This window comes from Lithobates pipiens, unplaced genomic scaffold (genome assembly GCF_037356315.1).
Source record: "Lithobates pipiens isolate NorthernLeopardFrog02 unplaced genomic scaffold, aLitPip1_a1.2 Scaffold_51, whole genome shotgun sequence".
NCBI classification, from domain to species: Eukaryota; Metazoa; Chordata; class Amphibia; order Anura; family Ranidae; genus Lithobates; species Lithobates pipiens.
This window is the reverse complement of record NW_027507874.1, coordinates 4,111,498-4,133,585: the sequence shown is the minus strand read 5'-3', so window position 1 is coordinate 4,133,585 and position 22,088 is coordinate 4,111,498. Positions and strand designations below refer to the sequence as shown.

Genomic DNA, 22,088 nt, shown 5'->3' with positions numbered 1-22,088 from the left:
TTCAAAGGAGCGTGCTCCGCCCCTGAGGAACTTACTTTTCAATATCTCCTGCTCTAGGCCTACAGAGCCTCGCTGTGCAAACAAGGCACTTATTATTTGTACCCTAACATGTCAAGGAACAAGTGTGGAAAACAGGGTTTATGAATTTACTTTACTTTCACCTGAATACTTCGTCTGGGTCTGTGACTGACTTCCGGTACTGGTCAGTATCCTAGCAGAAGATCAGAAATGGCAACCCCTGTGGTAGGTTCATTGTAAAGGGGAACTTCACCCAAAAGGCGATTGCCTGCAGCCCTCTAGGACACGTCACAGGTCCCAGGAGGCTGTGGGGCCATTTACATTTCAAGCTTCAAGGAGTCACAGCCAGTTTCCCAAAGTAAACATGCCGGCGCCAGGTAACAAAGACCGGCAAAGAACCAGCCCGGCTGAGGAGAACACTGGATACCGAAACAAGGGAGTGTCCTTAAATTAAAAGTCAGCAGCTACAGTATTTGTAGCCGATGACCTTTATCTTTTTTTTTTGGGGGGGGGGGGGGGGAGGTCTTTATTGGGCTGCTATTTGTTGACAAGTAGCATTTAAAGCAGTGGTCATCAACCCTGTCCTCAAGGCCCACTAACAGGCCAGGATTTATGTATTACCTTGGGGAGATGCAGACAAGAATACTGCAATCACTGAGCAGCAAATGATACCACCTGTGATGTATTTCAGTTATCTTGCAAACCTGGCCTGTTACTGGGCCCTGAGGACAGGGTTGATGACCACTGATTTAAAGGGTAAGGTACTAAAGACTAGAATTCAGTTTAACAAATGGGTATTATGTAAGACCCCTTTCACCTCAAGGGCATTTTGCAGGTGCTACATCGTTAGAAATAGCGCCTGCAATCTGCCCTAAAACTGCTGCACCATTGTCTGTAGTGTGAAAGCCCCGAGGGCTTTCACACTACAGCGGTGCACTGGCAGGACATCAGAAAAAGTCCTGCCAGCAGCTTCTTTGGAGCGGTGACGGAGCAGTGTGTTTACCGCTCCTCCACCGCTGCTCCCCATTGAAATCAATGGGGCAGCGCTGTAATACCGCCAGCAAAATGTGGCGTATTGCCGGCGGTTTTAACCCTTTCTTGGCCGCTAGCGGGGGTAAAAGCGCCCGAAATGCGCAGCAAATCCCGCGGTAAAACGCAGCAAAAAATTGCGGCGTTTTACCGCCTACGCAATGGCCGGTGTGGTGTGAAAGGGGTCTTAACTGCTTACAAAAAGAACAAGAGCCTGGATCTGATTGGCTGACTCCTCCCAACAGCTCCAGGCTTAACAATGTTATGATTTTTGGAACTCAAAAGAGGTGGTGCTGGTCATAAATGGGAGGTGGTTAGAGAAGGAACATTGACAAGACTTAAAGGTAAACTTCAGAGTTGTACAGTCTCCTCTCCTGGAGCGTTGCATAGAAAAGCACAGAAATCAAGTAATAATGTCATTAGGTCTAAAATAATGTATGTCATAAAAACAGTAGTAGTGTAGTTAGCATGTTGATAAGGAGGGAAAGAACTAGAGAAGGCAAAATTGCAGCAGAATAAATTACAAAAGATTGTAAAGCTTTATTTTTTTTATTTAAAATAATAAACATGTCATATTTAATTGTTCTGTGTAATGGTTTTGCACAGAGCAGCCACGATCCTCCTCTTCTGGTGTCTCCTCTTTAGCGTGTGACCCCATAGAAAGGCGCTTCTTATGAGGGCTCGGTCTCAAGCCACCCTGTCTGTTTCTATAGACAAAGACAGCGCAGCTCGATCATCGCAGAATTGAGTACCTTCCTGTTTAGGCGGTCTCCGTCTCGCCTTGCATGGAGATCATTCTCTCTCTCCAGATATCTGTCGAAGCTGTGAGCGCATGCAGGGATCTGTTAGATCCGGGAGCCACTGAGCAAAACTGTCTCTTGTAAACACAGGTTTCTGTGTGCAAAAGTGACCGCAGGAGCGGGGGTTGAGAACCCGGAGGGGGTGGAATGGAGTTGTTCCACATTCCGGCTGGAAAACCGGGTGCAAGGATTAGGCCTGCGGGCCTTGTGTTTGACATATGTGGTTTAGACCTTCCAAGAAAGTATCTTTTCTAAACAAGAGCCCAACTGTTTTATCACAGAAGGGGTGGGGGACCGTTAATAGGGGTATACCTGATAGGAGTATACTTCCAGATTTTCCTCACAGCAATAAAAAACAGAAGCCACACCTTTTGCTGTTAAAGAGGAAGTAAACCCTGATGGGTTTACTTCCTCTTTGTCTCCCTGCAAAGGTGAAGTATAATGGGCTATTATGCATCGCATAGTAGCCCATTATGTGTCACTTACCTGACACAGGAGCCAGCAAAGTCACTGCTGTCCCCTGTAGTCCGGAGCATCCATCTTCTTCCAGGTATCGCTGCTTCGGCCACTCACAGCGCCGGAGCAGTGATGACATCACTCCCGCGCATGCGCACGGGAGCCGCCACTAACGGCATATCGGCGTTAGCAGCTGCATGCTGCTAACGCCGATAGTGCACCTGCGTGCCGCTTTCTACGGCGCATGCGCTGTAGGCAGCTGTCACTCTTTTAGTAAATATCTCCTAAACCGTGTAGGTTTAGGAGATATTTCTTGGACCTACAGGTAAGCATACCCGCGATCGTCTCACGGGGCGGCTGAACTGGGAGATGCCGTTGTAAACAGCATCTCCTCGTTCTGCCTAGCAACAAGTGACGCTGATCTCTGCTCCATGTGATTGGAGCAGAGATCAGTGTTCACTAAAAGAAAGCCCCCTAGTAACACACCCCTAGGAACACTTAACCCCTACACTGCCACCCACTGGTTAACCCCTTCACTGCCAGTGTCATTTACACAGGAATCACTAGATTTGTATAGCACTGATTGCTGTATAAATGACAATGGTCCCAAAAATGTGTAAAAAATATCCGATGTGTCTGCCATAATGTCGCAGTCACAATAAAAATCGCTGATCGCCGCCATCACTAGTAACAAAATAATTATTAATAAAAATGCCATAAAACTATCCCCTATTTTGTAAGCGCTATAACTTTTGCGCAAACCAAACAATAATCGCTTATTGCGATTTTTTTTTACCAAAAATATGTAGAATATGTATCGGCCTAAAATGAGGGAAAAAAATTTTTATATATTTTTTTGGGGGATATTTATTATAACAAAAGGTAAAAAATAATGCGTTTTTTCAAAATTGTCGCTCTATTTTTGTTTATAGCGCAAAAAATAAAAACCGCAGGGGTGATCAAATACCATCAAAAGAAAGCTCTATTTGTGGGGAAAAAATGACTTTTTGTTTGGGAGCCACGTCGCACGACCGTGCAATTGTCAGTTAAAGCGACGCAGTGCCGAATCGCAAAAAGTGGTCTGGTCTTTGGCCAGCAAAATGGTCCGGGGCTGAAGTGGTTAAAGAACCCATTTGTTTACCATCATGACTTGAATATTTTTCACCTTTGTCTCTACTTTTCTGCATACAATGTAAACTCAATAACCCATCAATACTGCCAAAGCACTTTTGTGTGTAACATAGACTACTATACTATATTTTCATCTGTCATTGATCTAGTACTGCTTCCTCCTCCACGATCTAATGCTACATACACACCATAGATTGTATGATACAGAACAGTTTTCCCCCTAGCTCTTTATAAACCCTAGGGCAGTGATGGTGAACCTTGGCACCCCAGATGTTTTGGAACATTTCCCATGATGCTCACCTACACTGCAGAGTGCAGGAGCATCATGGGAGATGTAGTTCCAAAACATCTGGGGTGCCAAGGTTCGCCATCACTGCCCTAGGGCATGTGTCAAACACGTGGCCCTCACACCTCCTGCAGCTGCAGAAACCCCCTCGTCTCTGCCCTCACCTAGACTCAGCAGTAGAGAGGACAGAACCCTTCGCCAGATCCTACACTTCTCTGTGCAGCTGTGGAGGCTTATCTCTGTGCGCGCCCCATCTCAGCAGCAGAGAGGACAACAGAACTACTACAGATCCTGCTCCTCTCTGTGCAGCATCCCCTCGTCTCCACCTCCCCGGTCCCAGTGTTCATTAGACCCTCCTCCAGACCCTGCACATTCTGCTTCCCAGGTTCTTCCCAGCAGCAGCACAACATAAGGGTGGTGCACAGTGATGTAAGGGAGGGTGGGGGACTCTTGACTTCTGATGGTTAGGGTGCCCTTGATATCTGCTGTTAAGGGGGGTGGGGTGCTCTGGACATCTAGTCTTACAGATACAACTGGCCTTTTGAGTGCAACCACAATCCTGATGCGACCCACAATTAAATTGAGTTTGACACCCCTGCCTAAGGCAATTAAAAGTCCTTAATTGTGCAATCTAGGCATCCGAAAACCTACTGTAAGCAGTCTGTGTATTTTGCAAAAAAATAAAAATTACAAATGTTGAGCAAAATTAGGCTATTTTTTGTATAATTTATTGATCAGATTATTTTCTGGAATAAAAATCAATGGTTCCCATTAAAAATATAAAAAAAGTTGCTTGTCTTCTTCAATAAACATCTATTATATACATCAGTCTAGTGTCCTTAAGGTCATTATTCTACAATCTTTGCCGAGTCTTCCAGTCTCAGTGAAACTCTCTTTCAAGGTTCACATTCAGTCTACAGCCCACAGCAAGTTGAATTTTAAGGGAGGGTTAATGGATGTTTGAAGACCCCTTATCCAAAACCAACCAATGCAAGGACTGATAGTCTGAAGATCTACTGCAGAACCTCCTAGTCCGTATCACCAAGGACTTGGGGTTCACCAATACTGTGCTGTCAAGCTTATCTGCCCCCCATATCCCTAGAGTAAAGACGTAACCTCTCTATGCAGGCCTTCTCTAGGTCCATTTAACCCTTTCGCTGATGGGGGGGGGGGGGGTTACACACCTTTCTGGTGGCCACAGCCACCTGGATTGTGTGTAAATCTGACAAGTGGACTCCTGTCTGTCAGATGGAAGCATTTGGGTGGCTGCGCTGTGTTTCCACAAACACTCAGTAACAGCTTGCTCCGCCCTCCCCGCCATGTATCCCGTGCTGCGCTTGCCAATCTGCGGGCCCAGGACTGACATAGCAGGTGCTGTCCAGTGTGTGTGTGTGTGTGTGTGTGTGTGTGTGTAGACTTGTGTATGCTCTCCTCCTCTTCTTGTTGCTGACCCAGAAAGCGACATTGACATTACTTCCAGGTCTGCTTCTCAGTGTCCCCAGCCGGTATGGCCAGGAAAGAATGTAATACAATGCGATCTGCATTCCATTACATTACATTCATTGGAGCACAGGGGAGACATGCAGGTTCTTCTAGACTCCGGATGTCTCATTAAAAAAACCTTTCCCAAAACAAAAAATCTTAACATAGGGGACTTTTTGTTACTTAAAAAATTAAGTAAAAAAATATTTTTTTTTGAAATTGTAAAAAATGTAAATTTACATCCAAGCACAGAAACCCCCCACCAAACAAAACATTTTTTTGGCCCCTCCACATACATACATATCGCAGAACACACTGGAGTGAGAGCAACATTTCTAGCACCAGACCCCCCCATAACTCTAAACTGATGACCTATAGGGGGCTTTTAAAGTGTTACCTATAGCAAATATAGGGTACTGAAGTTTGTCGCCATTTTACAGGCCCACGCAAATTTAAAGTTTGGCATATTGGGTTTACTCGTTGCAACCTCATCATTTATATTTTACCAAAAAATTGGGTGATTTATTGCATGTGTGTGCCCTAAAATTAACTTTAGTATATTTTTTACTTTCCTAGACCTTTGCGGTAATATCGTGTGACCTAAAAAATTGGAACTGCCACTATTTTATTTCTCTGGGACAGGCTTTATCAACCTTTTTAACATGGAGGAGCCCTTGCAATAATCATTTGGCTTCATGGAACCCCTGCTAATAATTATTACTCTTACAGCTCACAGTAGATTAGTGTGATGGTCAGTAGGAAGACTGCTCCTAATATTTTTGGGGGTCATTGTGAAGAAACCCCCACCCCCTTAAAAGATAGCTAAAAATATCAATGGTGTCAGTGGGAACTTATCCGAGAGGCAGAAATTTCTTATTGCTCAGGGAACCCCTAGCAACCTCTGGAGGAACCTTGGTTGAGAAACCCTGCTGTAGGGTGTCTGCTTTCAGAAAATATGTATGTTTTGGGGGTTTGATGTAATCTTCAGGACTAAATCATTTTCTATAAGCGTGTGTGCAAACAAAATTTATGCAAAAAACAGCTCAGGCAGCGAAAAGGGATGTGAGGCTTCATGTTTGAATCTCTGAAGGAACCTGAAAATGTATGCTTTCTCCTATTTTGCTGATATTTCTCCAAGAGTTGGCCTGTTGGCCCACCTTTCTATTTTCCAATGTGGCCCACCATAGTCTCACTGGTTAGAAGCTTTATCTTTCCCAACACTTTTGATCCATAAGGAAAGTGTCATTCTAGTTTTGCGCACAGTTTCTTCTTCTGGTGCTTCTCCAGAGAGGTTTTCCGGGTGAAGCACGAGCCACATTCCTGACATGAAAACAAGTTGCCATCGGTGTGAATTCTCTGATGGGCATCGAGACGCGACTTCACCTCGAAGCTCTTCCCGCAGTCAGAACAGCAATACGACTTCTCCCGCGTGTGGATCCTCTGATGCCGAACCAGATTGGTCTTGTGCGTAAAGCACCGGCCGCACTCGGCGCATGAATTCAGGCTCTTGTCGGCGTGCTTCCTCTGGTGTATCACCAGCAAGGTCTTCTCCGTAAAACTCTCCTTGCATTCAGGGCAGGAAAATGGCTTCTCTCCCGTATGGCGTCTCTGATGGTCCATAAGGCGGGAGCTTTGTGCAAAACACTTTCCACACTCAGAGCAGGAGTACGGCTTCTCGTGAACTTTCTGGTGCAGGAGAAGGCGTGACTTATTCACAAAACCTTTCCCGCACTCAGGGCAGGAGAAGGGCTTCTGGTCCATGTGAACGCTCTGATGGGAGTGAAGATGAGACTTTAGGGGGAATCCCTTCCCACACTTGGCGCAGACAAATGGCGTTTCTCCCTTGTGTTTTCTCTGATGACCGATAAGAGACGATTTTACTGCAAAGCACTTCCCACATTCGGAACAGGAATACGGCTTCACCTGCAAGTGCTTCCTCTGGTGTTTGATGAGAGATAACTTGTTTCGAAAGAGCTTCTCGCAGTCAGAACAGGAATAAGGCCTTTCCCCTCGATGGGAGCCCTGGTGGTGAACTAATGATTCTTTCCGGGTGAAACAATTCCCGCACTCGGGACAAGTGTATGGCTTCTCCCCCGTGTGAGTCGTCCGGTGTTTGCTCAGATGGATTTTCAAGGTGAAACGCTTCTCACAGTCAGGACACTGGAAAGGCCTTTCACCTCGGTGGATCCTCAGATGCTGGACCAGCTGAAACTGTCTTGTGAACCATTTACCACACTCCGGGCAGGATGCCGGCTTTCTGATCCTCTTCTTCTTCTGACAAGACAAGGAAGAATAAACACATGACCTTCTTCAGGGTAAAACTTCCTTCATTCTCGTTATTTACATTGACCCAGCACTGTTTTCCCCCCAATCCTTCTTCACTATCTGACAAGACACAGTGTTGCCTTATATACAGATTACTAATCCAGTACTGCTTCCTCCTCCACTATCTGATAAGACACAATATGGGGGCGATTTACCAAAACTGGTGCAGCAGTGCATGGTAACCAATCAGCTTCTAACTTCAGCTCGCTCAACTGAGCTTTGCCATAAAACCCCGGAAGCTGATTTTGTTTTAATAAATCCCCCCACACTGTCACCTTATGTGCAGCTTACTGACCCAACACTGCTTCCTCCTCCACTATCGGCACACATTGTCACTGTATATACCAGGGATCCTCAAACTACGGCCCTCCAGCTGTTGCAAAACTACACGTCCCATGAGGCATTGCAAAACTCTGACATTCACAGACATGACTAGGCATGATGGGAATTGTAGTTCCTGAACAACTGGAGGGCCATGGTATATACAGTGCCTTGAAAAAGTATTCACACCCCCTAAAATTATCCACATTTTGTCATGTTACAACCAAAAATGTAAATGTATTTTATTGGGATTTTATGTGATAGACCAATACAAAGTGGCACATCATTGTGAATTTGAAGCAAAACGATAAATGGTTTTCAACATTTTTTTACAGATAAATATCTAAAAAGTGTGGGGTGCATTTGTATTCAGCCCCCTTCACTCTGATACCCCTAACTAAAATCTAGAGGAAACAATTGCCTTCAGAGGTCACCTAATTATTAACTAGAGTCCACCTGTGTGTAATTTAATCTCAGTATAAATACAGCTGTTCTATGAAGTCCTCAGAGGTTTGTTAGAGAACCTTAGTGAACAAACAGCATTATGAAGGCCAAGGAACACACAAGACAGGTCAGGGATAAAGTCATGGAGAAATTTAAAGCAGGGTTAGGTCCTAAAAAATATCCCAAGCTTTGAAGATCTCACAGAACACTGTTCAATCCATCATCCGAAAATGGAAAGAGTATGGTACAACTGCAAACCTACCAGGACATGGCCGTCCACCTAAACTGACAGGCCGGGCAAGGAGAGCATTAATCAGAGAAGCAGCCAAGAGGCCCATGGTAACTCTTTAGGGGCTGCAGAGATCACAGCTCAGGTGGGAGAATCTGTCCACAGGACAACTATTAGTCGTGCTCTCCACAAATCTGCCCTTTATGGAAGAGTGGCAAGAAGAAAGCCATTGTTGTAAGAAAGACATAAGAAGTTCTGTTTGCGAGAAGCCATGTGGAGGACACAACAAACATGTGGAAGAAGGTGCTCTGGTCAGATGAGACCAAAATTGAACTTTTTGGCCTAAAAGCAAAACGCTATGTGTGGCGGATAACTGATATTGTACATCACCCTGAACAAACCATCCATGAAACATGGTGGTGGCAGCATCATGTTGTGGGGATGCTTTTTTTTCAGCAGGGACAGGGAAGTTGGTCGGAGTTGATGGGAAGATGGATGGAGCCAAATACAGGGCAATGTTAGAAGAAAACCTGTTAGAGTCTGCAAAAGACTTGAGACCGGGGCGGAGGTTCCCCTTCCAGAAGGAGAACAGTCCTAAACATACAGCCAGAGCTACAATAGAATGGTTAGAGTAAAGCATATTCATGTGTTAGAATGGCCCAGACTTGAAAATTGCTGTTCACAGACGCTCTCCATCCTATCTGACAGAGCTTGAGCTATTTTGCAAAGAAGAATGGGCAAAAATGGTACTCTCTAGATGTGTAAAGCTGGCAGAGACATCCCCAAAAAGACTTGCAGTTGTAATTGCAGTGAAAGGAGGTTCTACAAAAGTATTGGCTCAGGGGGGATGAATACAAATTCACGCCACACTTTTCACATATTTATTTGAAAAGAATTTGGAAAACCATTTATCAATTTTACTTCCACTTCACAATTATGTGCCACTTTGTGTTGTTCTATCACATAAAATCCCAATAATATACATTTACATTTTTGGTTGTAACATGACAAAATGTGGAAAAGGGGTATGAATACTTTTTCAAGTCATTGTATACAGATTACTGATCCAGCACTGCTTCCTCCTTCACTATCTGACAAGACACACAGGGGTTTGTTTACCAAAACTGGTGCACTCAGAATCTGGTGCAGCTGTAAATGGTAGCCAATCAGCTTCTAACTTCAGCTTGTTCAGTTAAGCTTTGACAAAAAGCCTGGAAGCTGATTGGTTTCTATACAGAGCTGTACCAGATTTTGAATTCTCCGGGTTTAATAAATCAACACATTGTCACCTTATATACAGATTACTGAGCCAGCACCATAGATGATTTGTTCCCCTACATTTTACATCTACCTCTTATTAAAAACGTACTCCTAAACGTTTTCCCATATAAGCATACAGAACAGCTGTGGAGAAATGTGCTATAAGAAGGAATCAATATTTTTAATAACGTAATAATAATGTGGTCAGAACAGAGGCCCAATGATATTACACCCACACTGTAACATACCAGCTGTTTATTTTCGGTCGGAGGCCCTGCAATGTTATTATCTTCTAGTTCACCATTTGGAGGAATAAGGGAACTCTTCTCAGCATGATTGCTGTATCGGCCATCTGAAGAAAAAAAACAATGTACAATATGTTCCAGAAAGTGCCTGGATGTTGTTTGAGTTCAAGCGGCAGGCTTCACCAGCTTAACCCTGCCACAGGCTGATGGCTCCTGACTCCCCCACTGGGCACATACTGTCTCCCCATTACTGACAGAGGAGGGGGGAGGAGAAGAGATTCTTGTAGTGACTGAACAAGGATAATCTGGGACTCTTCTCTGGATTTGGTGTTTATTCCTCACCTGTGCTGATCTCTGGAGGGACTTCTGAACCCGTCACATCCGTTTCTTCTGCTTCCTCCTTCAAATCAACTTTAAGCACAATCAAGCCGTTGCTCTGGACAACACACAATACACAATCCAACTTAAAGAGAGACAGGAAAGTAAGTACTCCTTTGGCTTAGAACTTTAGATTTACATACCTCATATTCTGTCACGATCCTGTGATCCATGTGATGTTCCTGTGTGGGATGCCCGGAATACAGAGGACGGGGACATCTCCCTGGGGTAGGAAAAACACATGGGAGTCACAAAACTATGATATTGATTTTTGATGTCTGTATTCAGAAGGGTTATTGTAAAAGCCTACATCTGGATTTTTTTTTATTTAAAAACGGAACTCCGTGAATTATCTTTTTTTTTTTAACTTGGGCTAGCTTGGTGACAAGTATTTGCTGTCTGTACACCATCAATTATCCTTGTATCCTTAGGAAAAAAAATATAAGATGTCCTCTGATTGGATGAGGTGGTGATCATGACATCATCCATCCCTCATCTCCAACACATCCAATCAGAAAGCCTTGCATTTATTGAAGAAAAAAAAAAAAGACATCAGATGAATGGTGGAGGTGCTGAGGGAGTGACCCTGTATGTTCAGTGTGCAGACGGCAAGTCGCTCCAGCAGCACTGGCTGTGTACTACAGTGAATTCCTGCATCCCCAGTGGCCCTCTGGGTGCTACACATGGCAGGATTACATGTAACCAAGCTGATCCAATATAGGTTTAAAGTGTTACTAAACCCACAAAAGTAAAAGTAGTCTGTATATGCATGCTTGTTATACTCACTGTGGAGCCTAACCGGGAAGCCAATAAAGATCACTGTACTAACAGTGTCTACTACAGTGATTTCCAGCTTCTATAGGGATCCCACAGGTATGGCACATACATACTTACATGGGTCCAAGCTGGACCAATGCAATTAAGAATTGGAATTCATCTTTAATGTGACTGTAAAGCTTCACAATAACAAATTATACTTACCTGCTGTGTGCAATGGTTTTGCACAGAGTAGCCCTGTTCTTCCTCTTGTGGGGTGCCCCACCGGCGCTCATGCACGCTCGCTCCTGAGCTCCGCTCTGTATGTCCATAAAACGCACAGAATGGGGCTCGGCCCCGCTTCCTCGTCACTGGTTCTGACTGACAGCAGCAGCAGCCAATAGCTCCTGCTGCTGTATCTGAGCCAACGGGGAGCAAGAGAGCCTCGGCTCTCATGCACATGGCTGGATTGAGATCGGGCTCAGGTATGTATTTGGGGGGGGCTGTATGCAGAACGTTATTTTACCTTACTGCAATCTATGCAGTAAAAACCTTCTGCCTTTACAACCACCTAAAGCCTGTAAAGCCTTAAGGTTTTTCACCTTAATGCATTCTATGCATTAAGGTGTAAAACCGTTTGTGCTAGAGCTGTCCCCCAAACCCCCCCCCCCCCCTTTTCCTTAACTGAGCCCGATCCAATGATGTGCACGAGCGCAGCAGCTCCCACCGCTGTCTCTCCCCTCATTGGACAGATTTCTAGCAGCAGAGCGCTGCTGTCAATCAACTCCAGTGACACGGAAGCAGGGGGTGGGGTGAAGTCCAGCTGTCTATGTCAATGAACGCATCAGCTGGGCTCAGGAGCGAGCACACAGAGGTGCCCCCAAGGAAAGCGTCTTTCCCTGTAGCCACCCAACGCAGAAGAGGGTCCAGGAGTGTGTCAGCGGGGGACCCCAGAAGAGGAGGATTGGGGCTGCTCTGTGCAAAACTATTATACAGAGCAGGTAAGTATGACATGTCTGTTATTTTTATAAAGAAATAACAAAGCTTTATAACCACTTGAAGTTGTGTGTTGCAGTGAGGATGTGGGTGAAGGGATCTGTTATGGGATAGTCAAAGAGGCGTGTCCGCAGGTTTAAGATTTTTTTTTAGATTTTTAATTTTGTGACTTCATTGGGGAGATTCCCCCTCACTTCCTGTCCCTGTGACACCTGTATGCCTGCCTACAGAACAGAGGGGAAGCATACAATAGAGATGAGGTCTGTTATCTATCTAGGACTCAGAGAACACATCTCTGCAGAACGCTGAACAAGGAGAATCTGGGCGTCTTCTCTGGATTTGGTGTTTATTCCTCACCTGTGCTGATCTCTGGAGGGATTTCATGCTCCTTACATGGATCATCGCTCCTCACGCAAGACTCATCCTCATCCCCAGCTTCTATTTTAACAACAATCTGGCCATCATCCTGGATAAAATAAAAGGTTTGAATAATTAATTTTGGAATCTGATTTTTGAGGAAAAATTTAAGTAGATTTAAACCCAATCACTAAAATCTCATATATCAGCTCCAGTCATTTTCATTCTTATCAAACCTGCAGCTTTCTTTAGTTATTCGCCCCCCCAGCCTATTGCCAAATGACGGCTGGGTGAGACATTCCTCGTTCCGGGTGGAAGTCATACAACACCCCCCAGGAATGGGCCGGGCTGCGGTGTGATCTGTCACCACCTGTGTCCACCGGACACAGCCAATGACTGATCACTGTACTGGACGCTGCCAGTATCATGCGATTCCCCGTGACCAATCACAGCAGATCACATGACAATTGTATACAATAGATGGATTCCTTTTATGCCATTCATAATGTACAATTGTGTTGGCAGCTGTGACTGGTCACAATGATCACATGGAACAGACAGGGCCAATCACAGCCCATCTGTACAATGTGATTAGCTGTGACCAGTCACAGCAATACACACTGAATGAACCAGTTTCATTCAGTAAAAAATGGTTGCTTATGCCAGTGAAATTCATTGGTATGAATGAATGAATGAATGAAATACTTATTTAGCGCACAATGCGAACTGAATCGCCTCTAGGCGCTGTGGCGAGCTTTGATCATCTGCTAAAAGAGGAAGGTCTTGAGTTTTTTCCTAAAAGCCAGGTGATTTTCTTCCAGGCGGATGTTGATTGGTAGAGCATTCCATAGCCGAGGCCCTTGGACAGCGAATCTCCGATCCCCCTTGGATTTATACCGGGCTTTGGGCACGAGGATGAGGTTTTTGTTGGCTGATCGAAGACTGCGGTTTGGTGTGTAATGATTTATTTTCTCCATTAGGTATTGCGGAGCTTCTCTATGCACGCATTTGTGGGTGAGGCAAAGGGTCTTGAACGTGATCCGATTTTTTTACGGTTAGCCAATGTAAGCTCCTCAGTGAAGGAGAAATGGATTCCCAGGGTTTTTTCCTGTTATCAGCCTTGCCGCCGTATTTTGGATCAGTTGTAATCGCGCAAGTTGATATTGTGGTAATCCTATGTAAAGCGAGTTTGCGTAGTCCAGTCGTGAATTAATGATTGTTCCAACTACCACTGCTTTGTCATTCTTTGGGATAAAAGGGATGAGTCTGCGAAGCATGCGCAGCAGATGGTGAGATCCACTGACTACAGATCCTATTTGCGCATCCATTGACATTTGTGCGTCTAAAATAACCCCGAGACTCTTCGCTTTGGTCTTTGGGGAGATAGTCTGCCCAAAGACGGTTGGTGGAGACCAGGAGGTTTTGGTTGCGGGCTTATGATTTTGGTGTAAGATAAGAAGCTCTGTCTTTGATTCGTTCAGCTGGAGGGAGTTGGTGGTCATCCAGTCCTCTATTGATTTGAGGCAGTTTTCAAGTTGTTGTTGGTGATCTTTTTTTCCATTGATCCGGAAATAAAGTTGCGTGTCGTCATCGTAAGAGTGGAAGCAGAGATCTGAGCATCTGATGATTTGAAGGAGTGGGCGAATGTAAATGTTGAAGAGAACGGGAGACAACGGAGAGCCTTGAGGGACTCCGCAGGTGACTGCCCGAGTTTCGGAGAGGAATTTTCCTAGTTTCACTGTCTGTGACCGATTTCCTAGGAAGGACGCGAACCAATGGAGATCTATGTCTTGGACTCCGGCTACTTCTGTGAGGCGGACGAGTAGAGTATTGTGATCTACTGTATCAAACAGTACGGTACAAGCCAGGGGTCTCCAGACTTTCTAAACAAAGGGCCAGTTTATTGTCCCTCAGACTTTAGGGGGGCTGGACTAGGGCCAGTGGGAGTAGAAGATGTCCTGGCATCCAGTAAGTGTAAACAATGCCCTGTCTTTGGTGTTAGTTGGAGGACGAGTGCCCCATTGTAGGTGTTAGTGGAAGGAATAGTGCCATATCATTGGTGTCAATGGAAGGCATTGTGCCACATTGTTGGTGTAAGTGGGAGGAATTGTGACCTTTTGATGGAGTCAGTGGGAGAAATAAATCCCCATTGTTGGTGTCAGTGGAAGGAATTGTGCCCCTTTGATGGTGTCAGTGGGAGAAATAATGCCTCACTGTTGGTGTCAGCGACAGGAATTATTCCCCTATTGTTGGTGTCAGTGGGAGGAATAGTGCCCCAAGGGCCAGATAAAGGCAAACAAAGCCACATCTGGCCCCTGGGTTGCAGTTTGGAGACTGCTGGTATAAGTAATGATAATGTGTAAAATAAAAAAAATAAAAATCCTGATCACTTTCCCAGCTTGTTAAAAAAAATAAAAATTATCTACATTTTGTATTTTTTTTTCTCTTTTTTTTTCTTGATGCTGCACTGCACTGGTGACAGTATGTAAAAAAATAATAAAAAATTGTGAAAGAAATTTATTTAGAAAAAGAAATTAATTTAAAAAATATATATCTTCATTTTAAAAAATTTGTAGAAACATTTTAAATGAATATGGCATAACAAGATCAGCACAATTACACTGAGAATGCTGCATTATAGTTCCACTTGCCTGATCTTCCTGTGTGGAGTCCCGGGAATACAGAGGACGGGGACATCTCTCTGGGGGATTTCTGTTACTGGATCCATCTGTAGGAAACACACACACTGACTGAATGCCTTGAAAAAGTATTCATACCCCTTGAAATGTTCCACATTGTGTTATGGTACAACCAAAAACAGGAATGTATTTTTATTGGGACTTTATGTGATAGAACAACAATAAGTGGCACATAATTGTGAAGAGCAAGGAAAATGATAAATGGTTTTCAACATTTTTTACAAATCAATATGTGAAAAGTGTGGTGTACATTTGTATGGCGCCCCCCGGAGTCATTACTTTGTAGAACCTCCTTTCACTGCAATTACAGCTGCAACTCTTTTTAGGGATGTCTCTACCAGCTTTGCACATGTAGAGAGGGACATTTTTGGCCATTCTTCTTTACAAAATAGCTCAAGCTCTATCAGATTGGATGGAGAGCGTCTGTACAGCAACTTTCAAGTCTTGCCACAGATTCTCAACTGGATTTAGGTCTGGATTTTGACTGGGCCATTCTAACACATGAATATGCTTTGATATAAACCATTCCATTGTAGCTCTGGTTGTATGTTTAGGGTCATTGTACTGCTGGAAGGTGAACCTCCGCCCCAGTCTCAAGTATTTTGCAGACTCTAACAGGTTTTCTTCTAAGATTGCCCTGTATTTGGCTCCATCCATCTTCCCATCAACTCTGACCAGCTTCTCTGACCCCTAAAGAAAAGCATCCCCACAACATGATGCTGCCACCACCATGTTTCACGGTGGGGATGGTGTGCTCAGAGTGATGTGCAGTGTTAGTTTTCCACCATACATATCCTTTTGCTTTTAAGCCAAAATGTTACATTTTGGTCTCATCTGACCAGAGCACCTTCTTTCACATGTTTGCTGTGTCCCCACATGGCTTCTCACAAGCTGCAAACAGGACTTCTTATGGCTTTCTTTCAACAATGTCTTTCTTCTTGCCACTCTTCCATAAAGGTCAGATTTGTGGAGTGCACGACTAATAGTTGTCCTGTGGACAGATTCTCCCACCTGAGCTGTGGATCTCTGCAGCTCCTCCAGAGTTACCATGGGCCTCTTGGCTGCTTCTCTGATTAATGCTCTCCTTGCCCGGCCTATCAGTTTAGGTGGATGACGACAATTATGTGCCACTTTTTGTCGGTCTATTACATAAAATCCCAGTAAAATACATTTATGTTTTTGGTTGTAAAATGACAAAATGTGGAAAAATTCAAGGGGTATGAATACTTTTTCAAGGCACTGTATATCAGAGGATGAGTGTATCTAAGTGGATCCTCAATACTCTTCTCTCCTTTACAAGAAATGAAAGTCTCCTCTTACCCGGTGATGTGAGGGGCGGCCGGTTCTCCATCATGACTTCCTTGTAGAGATCCTTGTGTCCTTCTATATACTCCCCTCCCCTGTAGAGATAAAATTTCACAACCATATCCTATACAGAACTTCCCAATTGTACAGTAGGTCGGGGTGCATCAAGTTATATAAATTGAGAAGTAAACTGAACAAGTAGCTAAAATTTTGTTTCCTGGCAGACGAAGTAGCCATGAGGAGGAGCCCAGTCTGGCCCGTGTAATAGATCACCGGGGCGGACTGACCATTGGGCCACTCGGGCACTGCTCGAGGGCCCCATGCCACTAGGGGGCCCCATCAGGGTTGCCAGCCTCAGTAAAACCAGGGACAGTATGTAAAAAATTGTGTTTTCTTTTACATCTGTCTCTGAAATGTCCCTTACCGACATCCTTTTGGTATAAAAATCCAGAGATTATAGCTGCCTCACCTCTCCAGTACCTTCTCAGCCAATAGAAACATGTCTGTGTATACTGTGTGTGTGTGTGTGTGTGTTTGTGTATACTGTGTGGCCCCATAATCTCTGATTGCCCAGAGGCCCCATAAGTTGTCAGTCCGCCCCTGCAGATCACCCATTCATTGAAGCAGCTTTGTGTTCCCTCAACCATAAGACTCCATGCACACTGGAACTTATAAAAACGCCAGTAGCGTTAGACATGCATGGACACAGAATAACAGGCTGGGGAGTTTACTGGCTGCAGAAAAAATGCCTGAAGCCAAAAACAGCAGCTGTAAAAGCATCCAGTGTGCAGAGTCCTAAAACTGGTTGAAGCTGCAGCAACTTAGACAGAGCCCCCCCCCCCCCCACCTAATTTCCTGGCTGGAGGACATCCAGCTATCTTATATCAAAAATAAGTGTGTAGGGAATCTCCTTTTATAAATCAACAGGACCGACCTCCCTAAGGCTCCTTTTACATTAGCGCGTCTTCAAAGTTGCACGATTTGCAGTGCGATTTTGAAGCGTGACTTTGATCTGACTTCTCTGGGCCAAAGTCTCATCAAAAGTCGGACCAAAGTTGTGATGAAACCAGGAACTAAAGTCGCAGTGACCTCTGTTGGGTCAGTAGGAATGGCTCTCATAGAAATACATCAAATTTCACATGTCCTGCGATTGGGGGTCTCACAAGTCGGATCCCAGGTTGCACAGGTGTGAAAGGAGCCTAAAAGGACGGCTCCAGCCAAAGAAACAGCTTGGGGTTCCATTCACACATGTGCGACTTTGGACATCAAAGTCAAAAGGTCCATAAGCCACACATCATGAAGCCGACCCATCTGCATGAAGTGAGATGAATGCCAGACTCAGCCCGGACTCCAGCCAGGCCACACCCCAACACGTTTCACTCCGCCCCACGGAGCTTAAAAGAAGTATGGACTTTTTTTTTTCTTTCAGATTTATACTTATCTAGGTGGAGGCAGCATCTGTCCCTGACGACTCTAACATTGAGAACCAAGCGATCAAATACTGCAGATCACTCGGTTCTCAAAGCTCCAAGAGCAGAGAGCAGCTGACTGTCAGTCACTGGATCTCTGCTCTGCCCACCCCTCTCACTGGAGCACTGGGCTGTGGAGGGGGCGGGAGCAGGAGTGATCGGCTCAGGCTCCCGGAGAGGCTAAGCCAGGTGCCAGCCCAGGCTTGCCCAAGCCTGGACCGGCTCTGTGACGTCAACCCGCTGTCTGCTGAAAACAGGTCACAGGAGTGCAGAGGGAACTGCACTGTGATCCACAGGAGAAGTACAGCCAAACAAGCTTTACTCCTTCTTTAATCACATTCCCCATCATTAAGCTCCAAAGGGTGGAGTAAAATGCATTGGGGGCGTGGCCTGGTTGGAGTCCGGGCTGAGGCTGCCATTCATCTCACTTCATGCACATGGGTCTGCTTCATGATGTGCGGCTTATGGACCTTTTCCTTTGACATAGCTTCAGCTTGGAGCTAGTTGGACTTTACCTCTCTTCCTGAGCAGCACCTAAATTTAGTCTTCTTTGGACATCAAAGTCTCAGAAATCGCAGCCCATTTTTATCAATGACACCCGTTCAAATGGGTGCAACTTTAAAGTCGAAAAGACTTTGAAAGGGTGCCTGCACGACTTTTGATGCGACTTTGGTCCAGAGAATGTAAAGTCAGATCAAAAGTTGCACTGCAAAGTCACACTGGAATACGTGCGACTTTGGAGACGCGCTAATGTGAATGGAGCCTAAGGGGACAGTCAGAGGAGTGGTAAAAACACGCTTTTACAGCCCCCCAACTGCAAGTGTACACAAGCCCACATTACACAAGTACACATTACCATGACTTAACAATATTTCCTATTCTTAGATCCAAGACCAACGATCTATTATAATACAGCTTATCATTCGTTAGATGTGGTGGCTGCATTCGTTTTCTTTTTTTTTTTATGCTTTTTCACCTGGTGATCTGGCCGGTAACACACCTTCTGTAGAGCGTCCCCACTGTGGCGAAATGAGCACAGGAGGCGCAGAAGACAGCAGCATTGTCAGCCTGGGGGGGGGGGGGGGGGGGGAGGTGTTAGATGTACTAGCAGATTTGAATACACTAATAAACTGGGGCCAAACTCCAGCTCACACTTTATAAACAGTTACAGAAAAAAATTTTGTTCCCTTTTGGAATAAAGGTTTTACATGAATAAATAAAAGCTGATCATTTTAATCACCCCTGTAAGTGTTAAGTGGTTTGTCTCGCCCATGTAAACTGATACAGAACTTGAGCAGGTGGAAAACAACAGACTTCCTTGGCTGGATGACCAGATGAAAATAGAAGAAAGCAAGCCTAAAAAAGAAAACAAATGCAGTCATCAAATCTAAGAATTGGTAAGCTGCGATATAATAAATGTTTGTTTTTTTAGTTTAACACCGCTTTATAGTCAGTATTTATTGATATCACTGTATAGAACCGCATTCTTAAAGTGATTGTAAAATCAATTTTTTTTTCCTATAACAATAACAAACATGTCATACTTACCTCCTCTATAGAGTGGATTTTCACAGAACAGCCCCGATCCTCCTCGTTGCTCCTGGCCCCTCCCTCCTGTTCAGTGCCCCCACAGCAAGCAGCTCGCTATGGGGGCACCCGAGCCGAGTTACAGCTCCCTGTGTCCATTCAGACATGGAGCCCCGACCTGTCCCCTCTCTCCTCTGACTGGCTAGCTGGCTTTGATTGACAGCAGCAGCCAATGGTGCCTCTGCTGTGTCTCAGCCAATCAGGAGGGAGAATCTCGGATGGTTGAGACACTCGTGGACATCACTAGACAGAGAGGGACATCAGGCACATACACCCCCTTCCTGCCCAAGCCAATTTTCAGATTTCAATGCTGTCGCACTTTGAATGACAATTGCGCGGTCATGTGACACTGTACCCAAACAGAATTTTTTGCATTTTGTTCTCACAAATAAAGCTTTCTTTTGGTGGTATTTGACCACCTCTGCTTTTTTTATTTTTTGCTAAACAAATAAAAAAAGTCCTAAAATTTTGAAAAAATAAAAATGTTTTCTTTTGTTTCGTTTATAAAATTTTATTAATAAGTTTTCTCCTTCACTGATGGGCACTGATAAAGCGGCACTAATGAGGTGGCACCGATGATGTGGCACTGCTGGGCACTGATGTGTGGCACCGATGGGCACTAATGGGTGGCACTGGTGAGCAAGGATAGGCAATACTGATGGGCACTTATGGGTGGCACTGATATGAAGCACTGATACGTGGCACTGATGGGCACTGCTATGCGGCACTAATAGATGGCATTGATAGGCATCACTGATGGCACTGGGAGGCATTGGGGATGGGCACCGATTGGTAGCTGCCTGGACACTGATTGGCTTTTCCCGGGTGGCATACCTGGTGGTCCAGGGTGGTGCCCATCCCTGGTAGTCCTGGGAGGGCATCCGAGGGGGGGCTGCACTGATAAACAATCAGCACAGACCCCCGTCAGGAGAGCAGTCGATCGGCTCTTCTCTACTGGCGTCTGTTAGACGCGAGTGAGGAAAAGCCAAGCCAATCAACGGATCAGCAGAGTTGGGGGTTACTGCTGAGCAGTAAGTCAGCCGAGCTGGGGGTACTATTGAGACGGGGATCAGCAGAGCTAGGCGTTACTACTGGGCAGGGGGTCAGCAGGGTTGGTTGTTACTATTGAGCGAGGGATCAGCTAATCTGGGGTTACCACTGAGCGGGGGATCAGCAGAGTTGGGGGTTACTACGGAGTGGGGATCAGCAGAGCTGGGGGTTACTACGGAGCGGGGATCAGCAGAGCTGGGGGTTACTACGGAGCGGGGATCAGCAGAGCTGGGGGTTACTACGGAGCGGGGATCAGCAGAGCTGGGGGTTACTACGGAGCGGGGGATCAGCAGAGCTGGGGGTTACTATTGAGAGGGGGATCAGCAGAGCTGGGGGTACTAATGAGAGGGGGATCAGCAGAGCTGGGGGTACTAATGAGAGGGGAACCAGCAGAGCTGGTGGTTACTACTGGGAGGATCAAAAGAGCTTGGGGGTGTAACTACGCAGAAACTGACATACCTGGAAATCGGTGTCTGTAGAGGACAACAAACTGTGTGCCTCGGACTAGAGCTGAATAACGCTCTTGCTGAGGCTTAGGCCATTTATGTACCTCCTGAAACCGGGCCAAAAAACTCCCAGAGATGGCATCCTCCCGTCATGTTGCTAGGTCGTTGCAGAGACACTCCCAGCTGTTACTGCTCACCCCCACATTTCACACCCCTCCCCCACATGTGTAGCCCCCCTCTAGCTCTTCTGTTGCACTACAGGAGGGAGAGAACGCATGCGAGGGGGTCTGAATCTTCTAAGAGTGCCTTAGCCACGTCCTAGTAACAAGGTCATCCCTCTGAGTTTTTCATCCAGGCTTCAGGCCTACACAAAGGCCATTATTTAACTTTAGTCAAGCTGAACAGTTGTTGTTTTTTTTTTTAACCTGTATATTATTTTTGGAGGAGGAGAACTAACATTTTAAAAGAACATTTGGTTCGGACAGGAACACGGGGGTCAAAATGGTCAGTGAGGAGACTTTCCCTCACTTCCTGTCCCGGTGACTCCAATGCAGAAAATGGGCGGTTGTCATGAGGCAGTGACCACAAAAAAAACATTGTCAGAAGTTCTCATCCCCTCAGAACTGCAGTGCCTGGCACCACAGAGGTCCAATTCCCAACATTACCCAGCATGCTGCTCCATGACTCCTTGCCTCCCCCTTCATATCTCCTGGGACCCCCTTATTTCATAGAAGAAGGCATAATTACCTTTACCTCACCGGGCACACACTCCCCTCCAGGAGAATTCCCACACTGCTTCAGCGAATCAGCTCCTCCCTGTCCTCAGCGCTGGGCTACAACAAAATGGCCGCCGCCTTGTCTGATGTGGGGGGGGGGGGCTATAGAAATACAAATATAGTACTATCCGTTCAATAGACAATGCATCGGGACGAACGAACGACTGCAGTTAAATGTTAGCCCAAAACTCTGAGGTATCTAGGGATACAAAGTTTAACAGAGTTCGTGTTGCACTCCAACAA

The 22,088-nt window shown here is 45.4% G+C and overlaps 2 protein-coding genes across 4 annotated transcripts in view; one reads left to right on the top strand and one right to left on the bottom strand.

Moving 5' to 3' along the window:
* Positions 1–22,088, top strand: part of LOC143957208 (uncharacterized) — a 165,529-nt gene that overhangs the window by 85,843 nt on the left and 57,598 nt on the right. The window lies entirely within an intron of this gene.
* On the bottom strand, positions 4,427–21,850 carry LOC143957124 (uncharacterized). Of its 3 annotated transcripts, XM_077467275.1 has the most exons (9): positions 21,817–21,850; positions 19,227–19,342; positions 16,533–16,612; positions 15,165–15,241; positions 12,514–12,622; positions 10,548–10,627; positions 10,369–10,462; positions 10,030–10,133; positions 4,427–7,476 (listed from the first exon to the last, which is right to left on the bottom strand). In XM_077467275.1, exons 3-9 carry the CDS (start codon positions 16,564–16,566, stop codon positions 6,445–6,447), a joined length of 1,530 nt encoding a protein of 509 aa, XP_077323401.1. In that variant the 5' UTR covers positions 16,567–16,612; positions 19,227–19,342; positions 21,817–21,850; the 3' UTR covers positions 4,427–6,444. The 3 variants fall into 3 exon arrangements, with proteins under 3 accessions (XP_077323401.1, XP_077323400.1, XP_077323399.1); XM_077467274.1 differs by lacking the exons at positions 19,227–19,342; positions 21,817–21,850 and having other exon boundaries at positions 4,427–7,473; positions 16,533–16,770; XM_077467273.1 differs by lacking the exons at positions 19,227–19,342; positions 21,817–21,850 and having other exon boundaries at positions 16,533–16,724.

Coding starts and splice junctions, on each gene's coding strand:
- LOC143957124 (XM_077467273.1), bottom strand. CDS start 16,638: ATGGTTGTGAAATTTTATCTCTACAGGGGAGGGGAGTATATAGAAGGA. Junction 15,242..16,532: donor GCCGCCCCTCACATCACCGG/GTAAGAGGAGAC, acceptor TGTTTCCTACAG/ATGGATCCAGTAACAGAAAT. Junction 10,463..10,547: donor GGATCGTGACAGAATATGAG/GTATGTAAATCT, acceptor TGTGTTGTCCAG/AGCAACGGCTTGATTGTGCT.